The sequence below is a fragment of the Hipposideros armiger genome, unplaced genomic scaffold (genome assembly GCF_001890085.2).
Source record: "Hipposideros armiger isolate ML-2016 unplaced genomic scaffold, ASM189008v1 scaffold_129, whole genome shotgun sequence".
NCBI classification, from domain to species: domain Eukaryota; kingdom Metazoa; phylum Chordata; class Mammalia; order Chiroptera; family Hipposideridae; genus Hipposideros; species Hipposideros armiger.
The window spans coordinates 2,670,274-2,694,093 of NW_017731479.1; the positions used below are offsets into that span (position 1 = coordinate 2,670,274).

General features: G+C 38.3%; 1 protein-coding gene across 13 annotated transcripts in view; it reads left to right on the forward strand.

Moving 5' to 3' along the window:
• Nucleotides 1–2,047: 2,047 nt before the first annotated feature.
• GIT2 (GIT ArfGAP 2) overlaps nt 2,048–23,820 on the forward strand; it is a 49,280-nt gene continuing 27,507 nt past the window's right edge. For 6 of the 13 annotated variants that reach the window (XR_002124741.1, XM_019649095.1, XM_019649099.1 and 3 more), the window contains exons 1-10: nt 2,076–2,269; nt 6,467–6,600; nt 8,150–8,262; nt 8,893–8,998; nt 10,539–10,625; nt 10,750–10,880; nt 12,576–12,670; nt 20,414–20,459; nt 20,597–20,602; nt 21,545–21,596. Coding sequence is in view for 12 of the 13 variants with exons in the window: in XM_019649095.1 (XP_019504640.1) it covers nt 2,218–2,269; nt 6,467–6,600; nt 8,150–8,262; nt 8,893–8,998; nt 10,539–10,625; nt 10,750–10,880; nt 12,576–12,670; nt 20,414–20,459; nt 20,597–20,602; nt 21,545–21,596 (822 nt within the window). In the remaining variant the exon portion in view is untranslated. Of the gene's footprint in view, nt 2,270–6,466; nt 6,601–8,149; nt 8,263–8,892; nt 8,999–10,538; nt 10,626–10,749; nt 10,881–12,575; nt 12,671–20,413; nt 20,460–20,596; nt 20,603–21,544; nt 21,597–23,820 lie in introns of all 13 variants that reach the window. The other 7 variants (XM_019649105.1, XM_019649106.1, XM_019649096.1 and 4 more) reach the window with 4 other exon arrangements.

Consider the following 23,820-nt stretch of genomic DNA (forward strand, 5'->3'; position numbering starts at 1 on the left):
TTTTGATTTGAGATGCTAGTTGTTGTGCAGGCATTAACTGCAGCCTCCAAAGATATCTAGAACGTTCCACTTATTGGCCACAGGGAAGGAAGGTGAGCAGGGTAAACTACTATCCAACAGTTATTGAACCTCCCTGTTTGGCTAAGTGTATCATGGCTATTGTGCAATGAAGAGAGGAACTGTGATTGAGGAATAATAGAAGTGGTTGAAGACATTTCTGCTAAGTGAACACACGTCCTCCTGGACCAATCCCAGGCCTTAATGTTCTCTCAGGCACTGAAATACCAACATCTCTCCTCGAACAGGGCCCATTCCACCTCCCAGAAGTCTCTGACTTTTTTCAAGGGTGTGGCTTGTCTATCTCACCAAAGAGATGGAGAATTCCAAAGGGTAGGATCCAGGTCTTATATTTCTTAGCTTCTGCCACCCTAGTCCCTAATTTGCAGTAAATCATTGTTTCGTTTTGTTTTGTTTTAAAGTAATATGGCTAAAAACTATGAACTTAACTGAAGTTTAGCAAGAAAGAAATAATTAGCAAATTTATTATCTTCTTATACGTCTGTTACATAAACTGTTTTCTTACCTAACAAGTTGAATCTACAGGAAAGGTGCCAAGTTTAGCGTACTGCCTGATACACAGGAGAGGCTTAACAATGTTTATCACACAAAAGGGGAAGCTATTTACTGCTATTCACACCCCAGAACAAAACTAACATCTCAGATTAAGGAGTAACACTCAAATTCGTGAGCAACCATTAGACGTGATGTATGAAACCAAAGCCAAATACATTAAGTTGCTGACTTTTTTCTATTTTGGACAACAGGGAAAACTATATGTATGAGCCATAGCTGCACATTTTGCATGGCTAATTATAACCCNATCTATTATCCAGACCACCTGACATATGGAAGATCACCACCTCAGACCAATCCAGAAGCTAAGAATGCAGGACTTATTCTTCTCAAGAACTGTCATCATTATATCATTTTATTATAAGAACTGTCATCTTTTCTCTTACCTTTAGTACACTCTGGGTGTTACCTGGTAGTGTTTTAAATTTGCAAATCCTAATACCCTTGAATAAACCTTTGTCGCTTATTTGTAGTCAAAGCCTCCTGACTCTTTTATGCTGGGTTGACACAAATAACACATACAATAAATATTCATTAGCATTAGGGCCACATCTCTTCTCTCCTTCACACTGATTAACTCGTCTCATTGTATTTATCTCACAGCATCCTATAAATTACATTATCTATTTTTCCTATTCTCAAAAAAAAGTTGTGATTAAAAAATAATAGTCATACCAAATACCAGTAATAACAGGAGCGATTATTATTGAGGACTTACTATTGGACAGGCACACCACACCTTTCTGTAAATTATTCCATTTGTCCTATCTAGATAGTAAATATTTAGCTTTGCAGATCACATTTGAGTTTTGTCGAATATTTTTCTTCCTCTTTCTCTTCCTATGCTGCTGCTTCTTTACAAACCTTTAAAATTGTAAAAATCATTCTTAGGTAGCAGGCCATACAAAAGCAAATTGAGGGGTAGAGGTAGATAACACATTATCTCCATTTTGCAGATGATAGTAAACTGCAGCCTAAAGAAGCATCTAACATATTTTTATTTTACTTATTTTATTGTAGGTCTACTGCAGTAAAATGTAAGCTCCATAAAGACAGGATTTTTGTCACTTTGCTCATTGCTCTTTTTCCAGTGCCTGGAACAGTGTGTGGAACATAGTAGGTGCTCAATAAATATTTGTTGAAGAAATAAGTGAACTTGGTCAAAATTATACTATGTGACTTGACTTAATTGCCTGAGTAATGTTGTGGCTGCATAGTCTGGTCACTAGATTTTGCTGCTTGCCCTGGTACTAATCAGTGTTGGGACAAAGCGAATCTCTTCTAGGGAGGGAGACCCAAACTCTAGACTTATAAATATGACATAAGATGTTGAGGCACATATCTGCCCTCACTCAAGATGGAGCTAAGGCAGCGGTACCTTTCCGGTCACATGACTGCCCCACGCCAAAAGGCGCCTCCCCACGCGTGCGTGCTGCGCCGCGGCTGCGAGGCGCTGAAGGGAGAGGCGCCGCCGCCGGCGCCGCCGAGAGGACCCGTTAGAGCGGAAGCGCTGCCGCCGCCGCCGCCGCCGCCGCCTTCGCTGTCCCGGGGCCCCAGGTACCCAGCAGGTAGGAGGCGGGAGCCATGTCGAAGCGGCTCCGGAGCAGCTACGTGTGCGCTGACTGCAGCGGGCCGGGTGAGTTGCACTGGCCGGGCCCGCTCCCCTCAGCTTTCCTGACCCGGACCCCTGTCCCGGGGCCGCCCCTTTGGGTCGGGCGGGTCCCGGCGGCCGAACCCCACACCCCATGCCCGACGTCGCGACCAGGAGGAACCGGGGCGGCCTTGGGACCGGAGTCGTCCGGGCCTGTCAGAGCCGGGCGGACAGGGGGCCGCCGCCCTCCCGACCCTCTCGTCCCTCTTCCCTCTGGTCTCCTCTGTCCCAGGCCGAGCGGGGAGGCGGCGGGCTCCGGGCTGGGGCCACTTCTTCAGCAGGAAGGGGCTTGGGCAATCCGCAGGAAGGCCAATTACAGAAGTAAAATGCAAGCGTCCTCCTGACTGCGGCCCCCAGAGGCTGCAGGTGTCACCCTCCTGTCTCCCCCAACCGCTACCTAGAGCTCCGCTCCGTGAGGGGGCCCTACCCGGAGTGGGCGACTTTCGCCACTTCCCTCGATGGTCTCGAGACGCGCCAAAGGACCCGTAGATGATTTCCTCACTCCTGACATTCGGGCTCCCACTCCGCGGGGGAGAATCCGCCAGCAGGTCGGGGGTCTAGCAAAGGCAGCCAGCACTTAGGAATCTGTGCCGCTTTTTTGTGCAATGTATGTCTCAAGTTTTGGGATCTGAACGGCTGAGTTCAGACTAGATTTTGCCTCTGGGTGACCTTGGGCTGATGACTTCGTTTGACTGAGCCTTGATTTCCTCATTTTTCCCATGTGGATAGTCGGGAGTGTACCCCACTTCAGTGGTTAGGAAGATTCAATGAATATCCTTAGGATCATCTCATCTAAGTATTTTTTTTCTCGTTGCATTGTTTTCTTTAGTACAGAACCTTTGCAGCCCCTTAAAGCTACAGTTGGATTTCTAAATCGTACATTAATTACAACTTACAAAACAAAGGAACAAATACAAAATCTTTGGTAAATAGATATATTTGGGCATTCAGGCAGTATAGCCCTATGGGGGAGGGGGGGCATTGAAAGGTTAAAACCATTTCTCCCCAGCAAAATTTTCAGATTTAAAGTTCAGATCCATCTTAGCAATTGGAATTGAATTGACAGGTTTCTATGCTGTTTTTGGTGTTTGGATTTATCTGCTTTGAATTTGAAATAATTCAAAGGTAAGATGGCTTCCTTGGCGCAACAGCATCCAATAAACAATCTTAACAAAATCATTGGGCATCAGTGTTTTTGCAACTGTTCTGAACTTCATCGTGTCATATGGAAGTGGAGACTGATTTTAAATAGTACTATGATAACTCAAACCTTATGTGGCTATTTCATGGCCTGTATAGTGCCAGTGGGGTTACTAGTTTCCTTTGAAGATACAAGGGTGGAGGAGTTTAAAAAGGAGTTTTATAAACCAAGTTAGTGGGTTATACAAACTCCATCGTATTCTCTAAAAAACGTTATTTGTTCCACTTCCTTATTTTCTTGCCTGTTTTCAGTTGAGCTTTGTGATGTGTTTGATTCATATGAGCCTAGATTCAAACTTCCTCTTGGAATTTATGTTCTTTACTTAATGGATGATATATGGGGCAAAGGAAAAGTGGCCCCATTGCCACCCTAAATGCTGCCTGGCACTTCGGCAGCATTTTATGCGTTTCAGAATATTTTCTCTCCCATTGTATCATTTTAGTTGTCTCATATGCCTAATCTACAGAGACTTGAGTCACTTCCTTCCTGTTTTGAGTATAATTAGGCTACCTTGAAATGTTCTGTGAACTTGAAAGCTAGGAATTTATGCTGCTTTTTCTGCAAAGCCCTAGTGAAAGAGTTACCTTTAGGGATTAGGGACCCCTTTGAGAGTCTGATGAATGCTAAGGTCCTCTCCCCAGATAATGCATGTGTGTTTACTCTTTCATACGAAATTTATGTTAAGATGTCTCAGTGGGGTCACAGACATTTCTAAAACCCATTTATTGTGTTCCTGGAGCCCAGGTTAAATATCCCTGGCATTAAACGTTCAGATAAACTGGAAGGGGTTCACCCAACATCATTCATACAAACTCGATTTGGACTTGACTGTGTTGTTAACATTGTATTGGGTTGTCCAGGAAAAGTCATGATGTATTTTTTTCTGTTTTTCGTTGCAAAAATGCATCATGACTTTTCCGACAACCCAATAATAATTGTTTCATGGGATGCTGGTCCATGATGTTAAAGTGATTAATCGAGAACCTTGCTTAATGTGTGTTAAATGCTTGCTGTCTTGTTCCTGTTTAATTTCCTCCCATAACATTGTGAATCCTCTGAGTGATACATGAAGACTAAAGCTGTGATTCAAAATAGTCTTTTTTTTTGGTCATTAGTCGTGGTACCATACTGCAAAGAGCAATGTTATGTGTCATTGTAGGGATCCTTCATCTTGATGTTTCCGATCTTTGCTTTTAATTTTTTATGTTTATTTTTTCACTGTTCAAGGTTTATTTGATGTTTTAGTTGATATGACACTTGGATAGTTGGCTGCATGATTTATACGTAGACTTTTCTTTTTACATTATATGCCAGTGTACACTACTCTGATATATATAGGACACAAAATAAGATTCTTTAGAACAGTTATGTACGAGCCGATCTTTGCTTTTTAGAATGGTGTAGTAGTACTGACAGAGTTGTATTTCATTGAATTATTTTGTTTCTGTTTTATTTTCATGGCAAACATTTAATCATGATCACGTCTTAGTAAATGTTTTACTTTTTTTTAAAAAATAGATCTAGTTCAATTTAAATATATCCTAATCTGTGTTTAACTACCTGAAAACTCTGCTGAGATTTTCACTATAGTAATATAGTGTTCATGTGAAACATTTGACATTTTACGTATTAACAATCAAAAACTTTTTCCAGTGGTCACTTTTCAGTGGGCTCTTGAAAATATCTGAATGGTCCTTAGAAATTAATCTGGAAAAGTTATAACAGCTAACATTTCTGAGTATTTAACTATATGCAAGCAACTTTACTCACTCTTTATATCCTCATACCCTGAGATGTGTTGTTATTCCCATTTGATCCATGGTGAGGATAACTTGCTCAAAAAAAACTTGCCTGAGATCACTGCCCGAGAAGTGGGAGAGTTGGGGTTCAAACCCTGGACTGCTTGTCTCTAAAGCCAATCTTCTTAACCACCACACTCTCTGACTCCTAGGATTTGTCTTTGATTGAAATCCCATAACTTTTCATTATATGGCTGGAAAGGGTTTGAATAAACTGTTAAAAATGGTAAAGATGGTATATATGCATTTTAGAGATTTTTGTGGACATTGAAGAATTTTTAAATATAATCCTTAGACCAGACAGCTTGAGCAGCACCAATTGTAACCCAGTTATGAGTCTGATGAAATGTAGGTCTTCTTGTTTTTTGTTTTTGTTTTTGTTTCTAAGTGTTCAGTTTACTTCCCCAGTGTGAATTAGTCTTTGTTTCAATGGATGTCTTATGAAATTCTGTGGGACTTCATAGAAAAACAAGTATTATACACACTCCAAAAGTATTACTTGTTTTTATTTTACATCTCGGCTTCTATGAAGCTGCTGTTATTACAGACCTATTCTTTCAGATCAGTTGCAAGATGGGCTCAGTAGTTTATTTAAAACAACTAATGGATATCCTAGAATATCCCCCAGTAGAGAGGGCCAGGTTTCCCAGTCTGTCCCCAGAACCACAGCAGCTGAACAGTTTTATAGTTTTGTCACGCGCAGTTTTCTGTTAAGCAGATAGTCATACAGATTTGTAGCAGTTTTTTCACTCTTTTTTTCAGAAAGTGCTTTGTGGATTATTCACTGTCACAATTATATTACTTTGCCATTTGTGGAGATGGATTTAAAATGATTCATCTGTATTCTCTCAATTTGCTTCTCTCGTGTTGAATGAAGGAGCATACTTCTGCGATGGTAGATCTCATTAGGGCTTCATACTGTGGCCACGAACCAGAAAATAGTTAACTACCTATTTAGGATTTCAACTCGTGTTTTTGGTTTCGATTAACATTGTACCCAATCAGCCAGGATAGGTGGTATCATCAGACTTGATATGTTGATTAGCATACTAATACTAAAACAACAAAAATGTCTTTTTGTTTGTTTGTTTGTTTTAAACTATACTTCAGTCATCTTTTGCCATCTGGAAGTGAAGTATCCAACTTGTATCCTCGCCTCTGAAATTTCATTCTTCCTTCCAGATCCTTCCTGGGCATCAGTAAATAGGGGAACTTTTATATGTGACGAGTGCTGCAGTGTCCATCGGAGTCTAGGGCGCCACATCTCTCAAGTAAGGCATCTTAAACACACACCGTGGCCTCCGACATTGCTTCAGGTAAAGGATAAGAATTCTTCTTCTGGTTTGTAATTTAAGTTTTTAGGGCTCATTGTTTTAGCAACTAAAATTTCTCCTATTCTACTTTCTTAAATTGTACAAAAATGTTTGAGTCATAAATGAATAGAAGTGCTGCGCCCAACAATGCTGTGTGTGTGTGTGTTGAATTCATCATTTAAGATTTTGTTCCTTCCTAACATAAATCTTGTCCCAATAGGTCAGTTATAGAAAGACAGATACATAAATCGTTATTAAAATTTCTTGGTTCGGTTTCACTGCTGACTTTCTAGAATGTCTCCCGAAATTGTTTTAAAGCAGTCCATCTTTTCCCCATATCACGATGAATGTTTCTGAAAGCTACTGCCTTAGAAACTTTTCATTAATGTACTTATCCCTGAGTATCCGCTAATATTTTTACAACATTTTTTCCTGCTTTGAGAATCATGTACTGGGAATTCTCAGAAATTTGTGAAACATGTGATATAAGTTTTCTTAAAGTTCTTGTTACTAGTTAGAAACCAAATTCAATTAACATATTTTGATTGATTGCCTACCACTCTGCTAGGTGTTAAGTGGGTTGTTTTATTTGGGGTTCAGTGTCATGTCACCTGTACTTCTATTTTGGGGTACACATTCTTCAAGTTCTGTTGGAACTAAGAATTAAGCATGTGTTTCCCCTTCATTTGCCTTGAGTACATATTTTACTAAATCTATGGCAGCTGCACATGTCCCTTCACCATGCCTATATGAACCAAGGGACCAGAACAAGTGGGTTTGGGTTTCTGATGTGACAATATCTCCACTAATGTAAAAAAACAGATGGGGCCCTGTCAGAAGTCATGCTTTGAAATGAAATTGGGAGATATGTTTATTAATAACTTTTGCCCACAGGTTTCTAATAGTTCATACTCATGTGAAAGTGAGTGTTTACTATTCTCAGGTCTATGTTTACAGATTTTATTATAGGACCTGAATCAAGTCCAGAGATGAGTAGTTTGAAATGGCAGGGTTGACCCTAAAATATTAATAACAATTCCCAAAGTATGGCACATGAATACTTGAGTGATACTCAAGACAGATGTAGATAATACTCAAAGATTTATTTTAGTGGTTGCATTATTTTAATATATATGAGAAAACTATAACTAGCACATAAAACCATAATTGCTAGTAAAAGTTTTTTAAAAAGAGTGCATTTTTTAAAGAAAATTATTAAGTGGATAGTACATGGGTTGTGCAGAATCTTGCAAATAGTATTTGGATAATCAGTCTTGGGAAACACTGCCCTAAAGTGTCAAAGTACGCTTCCTTCATAATCTATAAGCACAGTATATTCAAAGCTATGTAGATATTTAGCTATCCTTCTAGTCAAACCTGAATTCTGCATATAGGTTCATCTTTCTTGTTCTAAAATCAGAAATTGATGTGCGTGATACCCCAGTTAGACTAGTGTTTGTAATGGGGCTTGGTTTTCCCAGTTCAGTTACTGTTTCCCACTGAATATTTATAGAAAGAAATTAAAATATGATTTTATACTGCTTGGTTTTAGATGGTTGAAACCTTGTATAACAATGGTGCTAATTCTATATGGGAGCATTCTTTGCTGGACCCTGCCTCTCTTATGAGCGGAAGACGTAAAGCTAATCCGCAGGATAAAGTACAGTGAGTGGAATGTTTATAAATACCTTTATTTCTCCGTAACACATGGGGCCCACTGAAAGGATTCCAGCTATTTTTTGACCAGCCTCCACAAGGGCAGCACAGGAGGTGGTTACCCCAATTGTTCATTGAGCTCTTTTCTATTAGAAATGCAGAACAAGGCTGGGCACCGGACCATCTCTTTTGCATGGTTACCCAGTACAAGTCAGTGGTTTCTCCAGTTTGAGACTAAGGCTTGGAGGTTGTTGATGTAATCAGATTTAATCTTAGGTGCTCAAACAAGAGGCTGTCAGACCAGAAATCTAGGCTCTGGGCTCCACTCTGCCTGATGCCTCAAATATAAGATGGGATGAAATGCTGCTTCCTCAACAAGGTTGCTAGGTCAGTTAAGAAAATTACACAGAGAAGAAAGATGCTGTACCAAGCAGGTAGTCTGCAGTCCTGGCCATTATAATGACTAATACGTGTTTTCAGACTTCAGGTCTTACCCACTGCTGACACTTTTTTCAGTATTGTTCATTTTATCCTTGAATGGGGGATGTGGGTCACTTCCTCTTCTTTTTACAGTCTAAAGAATGGGGAATGTGGTATCTGAACTGCGAGTGAACTGTTTTCTTTTTGTTTTCCAACCAGTCCTAATAAAGCAGAATTCATCAGAGCCAAGTATCAGATGTTAGCATTTGTCCATCGCTTGCCCTGCCGGGATGACGATAGTGTGACTGCCAAAGATCTTAGTAAGGTGGGTCACACCTTTTAAAATCTCTAAAATTGCTGGATGAAATAGCGTATTGTTTTGTTTAAAGAAAAACTTTTAAAGGAAGAAAAGAAAAACAAAACAAAAACGGCTTTCTAGTCACAAAATCGTAACAGCTTTTTTTTTTTGCAATTGGTTGTGTCTTGAATCTTACTTCAAATGGCAGCCGTTCACGTTAGTAGAGGTATGGGCAAAGAGAGAAAATAAATATCTAGAAAACTATTTGTGTTTTTCAGATATGGTTTGAAAATTACATTCTGTAAGTTTTTGGTTTAATTTTGAAATAGGAACCATCTCAGAGTTTGTTTCTAGAAGGGACTAGAAAGTTTGTGGGGTTTTTTCAGGTTTCTAGATTGCATACTGAGTAGGATCTTCAGGAAGCAGGGTGTGACTCAAAGCTGTAGTACACGGGATGGTTTATTATATTTGTAAAATGAGTAGATGGTTTTCTTTATGTGGGCCTTTGCCTGTTTTTGAGAGATGCTACAAGAAATATGCGTCTTTATTTTCAAAGCACTGTTCTGGGCAAATGCTCACACAGAAGGGGCACTCACAGTTCAGAATTTTAAACTTGGCATGGAAATGTATATTTCTTTGTTTCTTGTTATTTCCGTTCTTGTTACTTCTAATTAATAAGATGTAGTATGTGTTTTTTACCCCAATTTGAAAAAATAAAATAAATTAAAGTAAGACTTAGATACAGATGTTAGAGTAGATTTCTTTATTCCTATGGAGAAGGTTATTGCATTTTGTACGATTCTAGGTTAAACTTGAAGGAAGGCAGCTCATCTTCTGAATATATAAGTACTTTTCTGCAGTGGTACAGAATTTGGTATACCACAGGCCTGTTTCCCACCCTGAAAGACTTCATTAAAGCATTGTATACAAGGCCAAGCATAGTATTGTGGAGAGGGTGTGGTATAAGGCAGAACCCTGCAGTTTGCACAGTGTAGGATATGAAGCCCTAAAGCCCTAGCCAACAACAACTAAATAATAATAATAATAGTAGTAGTAGCAGTGTATACTTTGAGCATTTGCTCTGTACCAGACTCCGTGCTAGGCCCTTTATTATATCATTGACTTCCTACAGTAACCCTGTGAATAGTTGTCATTATTATCACCATTTTAGAGATGAGGAAAATGAGGTTCAGTTTGCTTAAAGAACTCCCTCGAGGTCACACAGCTTGAAGGGTGTATGGTTTGAAATTCAGGTTTATCACACTTCAGAGCCAATCTCAGCCACCTCCTCGTACTGCCTCTCACTCAAGGTCTAATGTGCTATTTAGATAAGTCCTATGTTTGGGCAGGTCTCAGCCCTAGTTTCCTTATCCATAAGATGGGCCTGACTCTGCCTTGGTGCCCAAGGCTGGTTGTGACCAACAAGGGAGAGACTACTCCATCTACCTTAGTTACTTAAAGGAAGATTATGTATTACAAAGACAACATATTAAAATGGTCTGCCAGTTGCTCTAGTACATCACTCTTTACACTTGTAGCAATATTCCTTTTTGTTTGTGTTTTTCAGCAACTCCATTCAAGCGTGAGAACAGGGAATCTTGAAACCTGTTTGAGGCTGTTATCTTTAGGAGCACAAGCCAACTTCTTTCACCCTGTAAGAAAGCATGAATTGTTCCACATATTAATTTGAAACTAAGTGGGTTGTGTTCATGTAGTCTCTTGTTTATTTACTTTGCCTTTTTTTTTTTTTGGGTCTACTTTCTATTAATGATTCTTAGGAAAAAGGAAATACCCCACTCCATGTTGCCTCCAAAGCAGGGCAGATTTTACAGGCAGAATTATTGGCAGTATATGGAGCAGACCCAGGCACACAAGATTCCAGTGGCAAAACTCCTGTTGATTATGCAAGGTAAGAGACCTAGATTCTTGTCACTTATCTCTATTTGGGCTTATTTGTGTTGCGTATGATTCATTGTTAAATGGCTAAATTGCATGTGATTAACATTTAACCCCTTTAAAGATTTACATTCAACTCTTTTGCAGATGACATTGTAAACGCACATGAGCTCAGAGCCTAGCAAAGTCAGGCAAGGTAGAACCATTGACCAGTGTGCTTAGCTTCTAGTCTTTCATATAATCCTTACAACACTGTGGGATTTGAGACACAGTCAGGGTGTCAAATCATGAATATCAAGAATGGCAGAACCCACTCCTCAATGTTTTAATACTTTTAGTCATTGCTTAAACAAATCCATGTAGATAGATATGTGATTGAACAAGCAGAGTAAAATGTTAATTGTATGTTTTAGGTAGTAGACATCTAAGTGCTTACTGTAAAATTCTTTACATTTTTTGTTTAAAAAATTTGTGAAATGCTGGAAAAATGCATAAATCCATAGGTTAGTCTTGAATATCATTTAAATGACAGAGGGTGGATCATCTTTCCTTCTTTTTGCAAATTAACTTTATTAGCTGCAAAGCACTATATACTCTGCAGAAAATAAAATGGGTGAAATGACCAAACTCTGCCCTCCCAGAATTTATTGTCCCATGGAGGAGATGATTCATAAATTCATGAAAGAGTTAAATGAGGCAAGATGATGTGGAATTCATTGCCAAAATGGATAACTGGATAACCACTAAAAAAAACACTTGGACAATTAAATGATGATGTACCATCAATTGTAGGATACTTCCTGATTTCACAGATGTTAAAAAATGAGGGAAAAAAAAAAAAAGATGTGCATCCCAGAAATCAAAGATGGGTGGTAGACTGGAGAATATTTTGTAGTGCCTTAAATGGTAGGAAGAGAAACTGACAGAAACTGGTCTTTGTCTTTTAAGAGGAAGAGAGCTCTCAGTAAATGATGCTTACTATCACTTACCTTTGAATTTTCTCATGTGTGCCTTGCATGTAATAGTCTCTCAATGTAATTATTTATGTGCCTTATTACCAAAAGTATTCCAAGTAGCTTATATATTTATTTTGTGAATGAAGAGAGACAAACTTAATGTTTTCTGTTGTGGAAATTGAAGATAAGAAGGTGAAAGTAGCTACAGGTGTGGATTAGGTTGGTCTATCTCTCCATGAATGGAAGACCTTGAAATGGTTGCTAAACTCTCAGATTCAAACTGGTCATCAGAAGCATCTAAAAGGAAGGACCTTGTTTAAAATACTGATGTCCACACTTATCTATCCTTACTGATGTGGAATTTCCAAGGGTGGCGCCTGGAAATCTGTATATTTTTTAAAGCACTCTAGTTAATTTTTGAGACTCTCTATGTACACCACTTACTAATTTTATCTTCTACTTCATTAGATGAAGTTATTTTTTATCCCTCTCATGAGTCCTTGAATTTGTTAGTAAGTATTCTGTCTTGTAAATTAATAAAGGAGGGGGAGTAGTTCAGATTGTGAAAAAAGTTTATAAAGATGGGAGTCAAAGTAGACCTTAACAGTTTACCTCACACAGAAAGGTTGATTATTCTAAAAAGTCATGTTTAATCAATTGCTCAGGTGTCTCAGGAGATGTCTCTGTACTTTTGTATTCTAGAGCCAGTGTCTGGTGAGCAATATAAATGGTACTTTGTTTTCTCTTGCTAGGCAAGGAGGGCACCATGAGCTGGCAGAACGCCTTGTAGAAATACAGTATGAGCTGACCGACAGACTAGCCTTCTATCTCTGTGGCAGGAAACCAGGTGAGTGCAAGGACAGGGGCCTCTCCACACCTCTAGTCAGTCATGTTCTGAAAAAACAAGTTAGGACACTATTATTTATGACCTCTGCATTAACATGTCCTCAAGAAAATTGTGAATAAGGATTTCTGTTTGAAATGATAACTACAGCATTTTCAGTTATGTGTAGACAATGTCTGTCAAATCTCGAATTTTAGTTTTTGTTTTTGTTGTTGTTTTTAAAATTCTATTGGAGAACAGTGTGTTTTTCCAGGACCCATCAACTCCAAGTCAAGTAGTTGTTTCAGTCTAGTTGTGGAGGGCACAACTCAGTGGCCCATGTGGGGATTGAACCGGCAACCTTGGTGTTATGAGCACTGTGCTCTAACCAGCTGAACTAACTGGCCGCCCCTTGAATTTTATTTTTTAAAACTTTATTTTGGCTCTAGAGTAGTGACTGTTTCAGGCATCAAAGAATTGAACCAAAACTGAATGTGTACCACAGTTCTTGCACATAGTGGGACAAGGAATGGAAGAACAAAACGACCACTTATGTAGTTATTTGAAGAATTCTGCTATCTAAGGAATGGAAAAAAGTCTAAAAGTGAACTTTGCCATTAGCCACCTTTATTTGTGAGGTAGACTTGGGGTTAGCAAACCATGGTCCATGGGCCAAATCCAGCCTATCACCTGTTTTTTTAATAAAGTTTTATTGCAAGATAGCCACGCCCATTCCATATTGTCTATGGCTATTTTTACACTATAGTGGCAGAGTTGAGTACGTTGTGTAGTTGTGACAGAGACCATGTAGCCACAAAGCTTAAAATATTTACTGTCTTGCCCTTTACAGAAAAAGTTTACCAACCCCTGATGTAGACTGTCCGCATACATGTATACAGTGGTTCTGCACCCTGGTTGTACATAGTGTTAAGAGCTCCTGGTGTGGTCCTAGTTCCTGGTGAGACGGAGTAAGCACACCCCACCCTTTCTCTCCTGAATACAATGAGAACCCCTGGACCAAATGCATGGAGTAGCTATCTAAGCACTCTAGCTGGTGGATTAGGGAACTTGGAGTACCATCAAGCTGGTAGTGAGTGCCCTGTTTATTTTATTTCTGAGATGGCCTCCATGACGTCCTGAAACCTGGAACTGCATAACAGATGCAGAGAAACCTTCCTTCTCCATCTGATCCGAGTAATAGGAAATGGAACTCCTACAAGACAGAGAGTAGGGGCATTCCCCTGTTTTTGTTTTTTTACTTCTTTTTTTTTTTTTTGCCCTACTCTATCCCCTGGGCAATCCTGTGGCTGCAGTAGTGGCAATAGCAGTGGCAGCACAGGTGCCTAAATCTCTGACCAAGAGCGGGAGGGGAATTCTGATAGCTTTCATTTTTCTATTCTCTTGCCACTTGGCCCGGAAAGCAGAACCTAACCTGGTCAGTTGCCTGCTAAAACAAAAATATTAACATTCTCCATAGAATTTAAGGGAAGACCCAGAGTCTCACAACATAATATTAAAAATGCCCAGGATACCACCCATAATTGACATATGAAGAACCAGGAAAATCCCAAAGACTTGAAAGGGAAATAGATGCCAACCCCAGCATCACAGTGATTGGAATTATCAGACAAACATTTTAAAGCAGACAATAACATCATGCTCTAAGAAGTGTGGACATTCTTGAAACAAATAGAAATACAGTAATACCTTGGTTTGTGAGCATAATTCGTTCTGGAAACAAACTACTCGTATTGCAAGACATCGCTCATTAAATGTATTAGAAATGTTTGCTCGTCTTGCGGAACACTCGCAAACCAAATTACTCGCAATCCAAGGTTTTACTGTAATAGAAAGTCTCAGCAGAGAAACAGAACATATGAAAAAGAACCAAACAGAAATGTTAGAACTGAAAAATACAATAACTAACATTTTAAAACTCACTGGATGAGCTTCATATAAGCAGATTGGAGATGACAAAGAAAAGAGCAAGTGGCTTGAAAATAGATCACTATAAATTATCCAGTTTGAGCAATAGAGAGGAAAAAAAAAAGTGGGAAGCAAAAAACTGGACAGGGCCTCAGGCACATAAGAGACAGTATCAGAAGTTCATATTTGTATTATCAGATTCCCAGAAAGCTCAGAAAGAAAGAGTGTGGTACAAAAAAAATATTTGAAGACATATTGCCAAAAAACTCTAAATTTGGCAAAAGACAAACTCACAGATTCAAGAAGTTCAGTGAATTCCAAGCAGGATAAACTCAAAGAAATTCTCACTCAGACACATCAAAATAAAACAGCTGAAAACCAAAGAAAAAGAAAACATCTTGAAAGCAGCCAGGAAAAAAATGACACATAACATATAGAGAACAATTATTTGAATGACTAGATTTCTTATTAGAAACCATGGAGATGAAAAGGAAGTAGAACAATATTTTTAAAGTGCTGAAAGAAAAGAATTGTCAACCTAGAGCTCCATTTTCTGTGAAAGTAACCTTCAGGAATGAAGGCAAAATAAAGACATTTTAAGATGAAGAAAAATGAGAGAATTAGTTGCTTTAAGAAAATTGCTAAAGAAAGTTCTTTGGATGGAACGGAAATGAAACCGGAGGGAACCTTGAAACCTCAGGAATGAAAGAAGAACAGCAATAATGATAAGTATCTGGATAAATATAACAGACTGTGTTTTCCTCTTAAGTTCTTTAAGATATGTATGACAGTTGAAAGCAAAAGTTATAACATTGTCTGGTGGGATTTTCAGCATATGTCAATGTAATACATTTGACAACTACAACATAAAAGGGGAGAGAGAAATAAGGAGATAAGATTGCATTCTTAAAACGGTAAAATGTTATTTCTAAGTAGACTGTAAAAAATTTATGTATATTATAATTCCTAGCACAACCACTAAAAAAAAGACTGTACAGTGACATATGGTCAAAACTCTAGAGATAAATTAAAATGAAATATTAAAAATTACTCAAATCAACAGATATTTTGAATCAAAAGATTCAAAAAGTGAAAGGAAAGGGGAAAGGAACAAAAAAACTGAGGCCCAAACAGAAACTAAACAATAAAATCATAGACTTAAGCCCAAACATATCAACAATTACTTTAAACATTATTAATCTAAACATACCAATTAAAAGCAGAGATTATCAGGTGGATTAAAATAAAAAACAAACCATAACTATATGCAGTTTTACAAGGAACCAATTTTAAATGTAATGACATAGTTAAGATGAAAGCAAAAAGGTATAAAAATACATACCATGCAAATACTAAGTAAAAAGAAAGCTAGAGTGGCTATATTAATATCAAACAAAATGGACTTCAGAACAAGGAAAATTATTAGGGATAGAGAGAGACACAGCATATTGATAAAAGGATCAATTCATCAAGAAGACATAACAATCCTAAATGTGTTCACATCTAGCAACAGAGCTTCAAAAATACATGAAGCAAACTTTGATACAAAAAAGGAGAAAAGGTTGAATCCACGATTATTGTTGGAGGCTCAACAGTCTTCATTTATTAATAGATAGAACTGATAGATAGAAATCAGCAAGGATATTGAACTGAAACCATACCGTCAACCAACTTCATCTAGTTGACATTGATCAAATTCTACCCAACATTATCATTCCTTCCAAGTTCACATTGAACATTCACCAAGATAGACCATACCCTGGGTCATAAAACAAACTTTAGCAAATATAAAAGAATTAAAATTCTACAAAGTATATTCTCTGACCATAATGGAATTAAGCTAGCTATAACTAGAAAATACCCAAATGCTTGAAAATAAAAAAAAAACGTACTTCTAAATAATCCATGGGTCTTAAGAGGATAAATTCTTACATTAGAAAAGAAGGTCTAAAATCTTTCATCTAAGGTTCCCCCTCAAGAAACTAGAAAAAGAGCAAAATAAACCCAAAGCAAGCGGAAGGCAGAAAATAATAAAGATAAGGGCAGAAATCAATGAAATTGAAAAAAGAAAACAGAAATCAATGAAACCAAAAGCTGATTCTTCAAAAAGATCAATAAAATTGATAAATGTCTAGCCATACTGACAAAGAAAAAAAAGGAAAGAATACACAGAGTGGGATATAACTACAAATGCACAGACAGTAAAGGGTAATAAAAAAATATTGTTAAGTAACTCTATGCACATAGATTGGACACTTTAGATAAAATGAACCAATTCCTTGAAAGTCACAAACTACCAACACCTACCTAAGAAGAAAGAGATATTATAAATATGTAATCCTACATTTTAAAGAATTTGTACTTAAAGAAAAAAATTCTGTTAAAGAAAACCCCAGCCCAGATGATTTCACTGAAGAATACTGTGAACCAGTTGAAGTGGTGTTGCTATGTAGCAATGGAAAAAATATGGTTTGTGACTCACATGGTTTGCTGGCTTTGCAATTATGATTCTTAATGCATATTTTTAATTGTTTTGAATTCACATTTCAAGTTTTGCATGTAAAATGAGACTATTCTACCAAACATTTGAAGAATAAATGATATCAATTCTGCATGATATTGTTTTAGAAACCAGAAAGGGAAGGAACACTTCTCAAGTCATTTTATGAGGGCAGCATTATCCTGATACTAAATCTAGCAAAGATAGCACCAAAAAATAGCCCTTGTGAACATAGACACCAAAATCCTCAACAAAATGTTAGCAGATTGAATCCAACAATATATAAAAAGAAAAATACAACATAACCAAGTAGAATTTACAGATTTGCACAACTGATTAAATATTTGAGAATTAGTTAATGTAATTGTAATCCACAGTAACAGACTAAAAAAGGAAAACTATAATCTTATCACTTAATGCAGAAAAAGCATTTAACAAAATTCACTATTTTTCATGATTAAAAAAAAGAAAAAACTTAGCAAACTAGGAATAGAAGGGACTTCTTAACCTGATAAAGAGTATCTATAGAGCCGGCCAAGTGGCGCATTGGTTAAGAGCTGGCTTGGGACGCCCAAGGGCCCCAGTTAGGATCCCACATATGAGGGCCGGTGACACTGCCTTCTACAGCTAAGATGCTGAACAACAGCTCAACCTGGAGCTGGGCTGCCGTGAGTTGCCGGCCACGTGAGTTGCCGGCCACGGGTAGACTGCGGCCTCTGCTGCAGTGGGTTGCCATGGGCTACCGTGTGTAGCCAGCAGCCAGCGTGAGCGGCCAGCAGCTGCTGTGAGTGGCCAGCAGCCGCCGTGAGTGGCCATCCAGAAGCCGGCGACTGATCTGCCTCCCCTGGGAAGAGCAAAATGATGGTGCAAACTTGGGCCAGTGAAGCAATGTCCTCCACAACTAGACTGAAGAACAAAAAGACGACAGCAACTTGTCTGTTCCCCTTCCCCCAATTCCCCAGCGCTGTTCCCATCCCCCAACTCCCCAATTAAAAAAAAAAAAGCATCTATAGAAAACGTACAACTATCATCACCCTTAATGATGAAAATTGAACGCTTTTGCCTATAGATCAGACACTCATATCACCCCTATTCAACATTGCTCTAGAAATCCTAACCAGTGCCATAAGGCAAGAAAAAAAATAAAAGGTATACAGATTGAAAAGGAAGAAATACAACTGTCCCCTATTCATAAATGGGATGATTTCTATGTAGAAAATCCCAAGGATTTTCCTGGAACTAATAAGTGAGTTCAGCAAGGTTACAGAATACAAGGTGGCCTACCAGAAATCAATCACAGTTTTGTAGACCAGCAGTGAACAACTGGAAACTGAAACTAGAAAAACAGTACCATTTACAGTAGCTCCAAATTAAATACTTAGGTATAAATCTAACAAAATATGTATGGGATGTATATACTGAAAACTACAAAATGCTGATGAAAGAAATCAAGGAGGACCTGAATAAGTGGAGAGATATACTGTGTTTATGAATTGGAAGACTCAATATAGTTAACATGTCAATTCTCTGCAAATTAGTTTGTAAATTTAATGCAGTTCAAGAATTTATTGTAGACATTGACATGCTGATTCTAAAATTTACTTGGAAGCGCAAAGGGAACTAGAATAGCCAAGACAGTTTTGCAAAAGAAGAAAAAGAACGTGGGAGGAATCACACCACCAAATTTTAAGATTTGCTGTAAAGCTCTGCTATACTCAAAACAGTGTGGTTATGGTGAAGAGATAGACAAAGATCAATGAAACAGTATAGAGAATTCAGAAATAAAACCACACATACGTTCAATTGCTTTTTGACAAAGGCAATTTAATGTAGGAAGGATAGTCTTTTCAATATATAGTGTTGGAACAACTAGACATCCATGTGCAGAAAAATGAACCTCAACCGAACCCTCACACCTTCTATAAAAATAAACTCAAAATGGATCATAGATCTAAATGTAAAACCTAAAACTATTAGAAAAAAACATGGGAGAAAACCTTTGTGATCTTGGATTAGGTAAAGTACTTGGATGTAACACCAAAAGCATAAGCCATAAAAGAAAATATTGGTAAATTGGACTTTGTCAAAATTTAAAACTTTTGCCCTGCAAAAAACTATAGTTAAGATAATGAAAAGAAAGTCACAGACTGGGAGAAAATACTTGGAAATCACATATCTAACAAAGGACTTGACTCCAGAATATTTATACCTAAATACTTAAAACTCAACAGTAAGCAAACAAACAACCCAGTAATCGCTGGGCAAAGATAATATACAGATGGCAAATAAAAAAACACGTGAAGAGAGAAGCTCAGTACCATTAGCCATTAGGGAAGTGCAAATTAAAACCACAGTGAGATACCACTGGGTACCTATTAGAATTACTAAAATTTATTTTTTATTTTTTATTGGGGAACTGTGTTTTTCCAAGACCCATCAGCTTCAAGTCAAGTAATTGTTTCAGTCTAGTGGAGGGTGCAGCTTCAGTGGCCCATGTGGGGATTGAACTGGCAACCTTTGTGTTTTGAGCACTGCACTCTAACCAACTGAGCTAACCAGCTGTCCCCTAAAAATTTTTTGTTAAAAATGACAATTCAAGTGCTGGAAGAGGTGGGGCAACTGTAACGCTCATACAATGCTGGATGGAAAACAAAATGATGGAGCTACTCTGGAAAAAAGCCTAGCAGTTTCTTAGCAAGTTAAACATATGTTTATTTATAACCCAGCAGTCCCATTCCTAAGTATTTACCCAAGAGAAATAAAGACTTACGTTTACACAAAAACCTATATGTGAATATTCATAGTGGCTTTATTCATTGGTGTGTGACCAGTGTTCTTCAGAAGCTAGATTAGAACTGAGTCAGCCAGCATTGTAGGAAATGAAGCCCCTGCCTGGATCTGCCAAGACCACCTGCCCCAGCCCCGACTATTTTATACTAATTGATTAGTTTGAAGGCGAGCCACCAAAGCTCAAAAAAGCTCCACCCATGTCTCATGAAGAGCTTATGGAAGCCGCCTCTGAGCTAATTCAGCTCCTTAAATGTTCTTTCCATGGCTGAAGTGCATCAGTTATATTGGGCATGAACAAAGAAGGATTTGGTGAGCGTAAGCTTTCTGCTTAATGATGTCCAGACGTTTGTATCAGAAGAAAATAAGGATATGATCCTTGTTACCAGCCAGGTCTTTGAGAATTTGTAGACATTCTGGCAACTTCTGTCTCCCTACATAATTCGTAATTATGGGAAGATACTAATTGCAGAACATAAATTGAGAAAATGTATTCCTTCACAGATCTTCTCAATATTTATATGAACAAAACTTTGGCTTGGTTTCTGTTTCAGATCACAAAAATGGACAGCACTTTATAATACCTCAAATGGCAGACAGGTAAGGCCACTGAAATACAATCAATTTTTTCTGTCACTAATAATTCCTTGGATGTATAGTATTGAAGCGTATTATATTTTGTGTTTAACAAAGCCCATACATTTTTCTCTTTTATGGCTATACAATTTGGAAATAAGACGGCTGTAAGTAAACCACCATATAAAACTTAAGTTTTGAAAGAGCATAAGTAAGTTTACTAATAAGAAAATGGGAGTCAGTGATATTGTCACAGTTTTAGCCAGTTGTGACAGTATATTGTGTTTATAGAGTATGTTTGTCTATAACAGGGAGCGTCAATTATTTTTGTTGTTGTTAAAGGCTAGATAGTACATATTTTAGGATTTGTGGGCCATACAGCCTCTGTCACAACTACTGAATTCTACTGTTGTAGATGAAAGCATCCGTGGACACTATATAAATGAAGGGCATACCTATTCCAATACAATTTTACTTCTGGATACTGAAATTTCAATTTAATATAATTTTCACAAGTTATAAAATAGTATTCTTTTGTGTTTTTTTTTTCCCAGTCAGTTAAAAATGTAAACACTATTCTTAGCTCATAGGCTGAACAAAAAGTGGGCTATAATCTGCCGACCCCTAGTCCATAAGGTCAGATGAGTTCATGGCTGCAGGAATGAACCTTTAATTTAGCCAATTACCTTTGCACAAATACTGTCAAGAGTTTATGAAATTATTGGTTGCTGTTCCAGGTGTAATCTTGCCATTCTAGTTTTTCACATTCTGCCCTTTCTGTATTTTCTTATATCATGCTTTTTTTTATACTTCAAAAATTGGCTTTTCACACACCTGGGGACTAACCTGGCAATAATAGTTTTTGTCTTTTAGTTAGTATTGATGGTTTTTCGTTTTACCATGTTACATGATTATGGTATTTCTAGGAGTTACTTTCACCAAGTTGTTGTGTTCAGAATTTCTTCACTGATTCTATTGGGCTATAGGATTGTTGGCTCTGACCATGTCCATGAACTATAATTAATATCTTGATCCTGGGGCTATCTTAATCTTCTGCAGAGCTCACAAAAATTATTTTATTTGCTTATTAGTTTTGTACATTTTCTTAGCAGCCTGGATTTGTCTGAATTGGCAAAAGCTGCTAAGAAGAAACTTCAATCTGTGAGTATCTCTCTTTCCTAGTGAACTCCAGTATGGGAAATGTATCCTGCTAATACTTGTCCTAGGCTCGTTATCTGTTGAATCAGATGACTGTGTTTCATACTCTCAGATGTTGTTAAATCAGAAGCAGACAATTGAGTATGTAGCGATGAAGACTGGAAGTGCTAATAAGTTTAGTAGATCCAGTTTATTGGCTCTGCTTCAAATAATGCTATTTTCCTGTCATTTAAAAAGTGACGCCTTTGCCTTTGACATTAGGAAGTTGTTTCTCCTTGTGAGAGTTTCTTGTTTCTTCCAATGTAAATGAGTAAGTGGGACACACTTCTTGAAATTACTTCCTGTGAACTTATAGGATGCTAGAGAATGATAAAAGCTGATGCTGGAACGGTGAGTACCATAGATTCACTTGCTGCCATTGGGATCCAGCCACCATTATAACTCGCATATCCCATGTCATTCATCAGAGCTTTGCAAATGTATGCTTTTAAAAGCTGGTGGTCCTGCCCTGGGTATGTGCTCAGAGTTGGTCCAGTTCTGCAGGTCAAACCTCACTTTAATCTGACTGTTTCTTTCCAGCCTGCCCCCCTCAGCCTTAGTCAGGCATCTACTTGTCTGGGAATGATTTCTCTTTGTTTAGTCCCCGCAAATGAAGCCTCACCAGGGCGCTTCCCCAGCTGTTTTCACCACCAGATTACACTCCTCAGCTGTTCTCATTGCTCTCAGGATCAGAACCAAGATTCTTTTCATAACCTCTAAGGGCATCATCCAACTCTCACCTTTCCGTTCTTGCCCTGCTTCCCATCTGGTTCCCATTGTGTGTGTGTGTGTGTGTGTGTGTGTGTGTGTGTGTGTGTGTGTGTGTGTGCGCGCGCACGCGCGTGTGTGTATGTGTGTACACACGCTTCAATATTTCGTTACGGGTTAGCACTCTCTCAGGCCGTGAGCTGCCACCTTCAAGTCCTCTTTCAGGAACCCCGCTCTGCCTGCAGCATTCCCCTTTCCCAGCTTCCATCCCTTTCATCATTCAAGCAGCTGAAATACGACCACCTTCACAATGCAGTTAGTAGTTTTCCCAAAGCCCAACTGAAATTGCAACTCCCAAAATTTATGATTTTCTCTCCATTCCCCTTTTCACAGAAGACCCTTTACTAGAACAACATATAATATTAACTACTAAGTATTACAGAAAATGAATTTATCATTACTAGTTTTTAACTGTGATTTGAAATAAATGTATTTTATGCAATTTGTTTGGTGTCTCTGTGTTCTATATCTACGGTTTTGTGTGTCTGTGTGTTTTATCGCCTTTCTTAAATTAAGGAGACCATATAGTAAGATAATTATGATAAGCTTTGGAGTCAGCACTAATATTCTGTGATTTCCTTTTAATTACTTACAGTATGTAAGCCAATTTTTATTTTAAATAATTCCAACATTATAGATAAAGCCCAAGCTTCCTTTGACTATCCTGTATTTGCTAGGCTGAAAGCTACATGAAAGCTGGGGTTATAGCTATACTATCTCTAGCACATGATAGGCACCAGATAAATATCTGGAACAAAGTTGAGTACAGCTTCCCAGACGTTGGGCTCTGGGTCAAACTGGTCAGATGCAGATCTCGGCTCTGACAAGCTTCTCAGCCTCTCTGTGCCTTGGTGTCCTCTCCTAGGAAGGGAGATAATGGTCTGGCAGCGGTTACAGATCAGAAGTGCTCGGTGAGGGTGAGCTGCTATTGTTGACCCCACCCTGAGGTCTCCTTCTCACAGGTGAGAAGGAAAACGTCCTCACAGCTCGTACCTGTGCCAATTCAGTACAGATCCTACAATATCCCTCACTACTCCCTCCTTTCTTCCCTTTCCCCCTCTCTCCCTCTTTAATGAAAAGCTGGGAGAAATATAATAAGACCTGTGTTCCTTGAATTAGCAAATGTTAACTTTTTGAGAGACTTAAACTTGGATCTCAGATCCATCATTTATTGGCTTTGTGACGTTAGGCAAGCTTCTAACTTCTGTGCCTCAATGTCCTTGTCTGTAAAGTGGGATAATGGTAATTCCTGTCTTCATAGAGGTGATATTAGCACAGTGCCTACAATGTAAGCCCTCAATCAGTATTGCTGTAGTTATTGTTAGTAATACCGTATTTGCCGGCGTATAAGACGATTTTTTGGCCCTGAAAAATATGCCTCCAAGTGGGGGGGTCGTCTTATACGCCAGGTACACTTCAG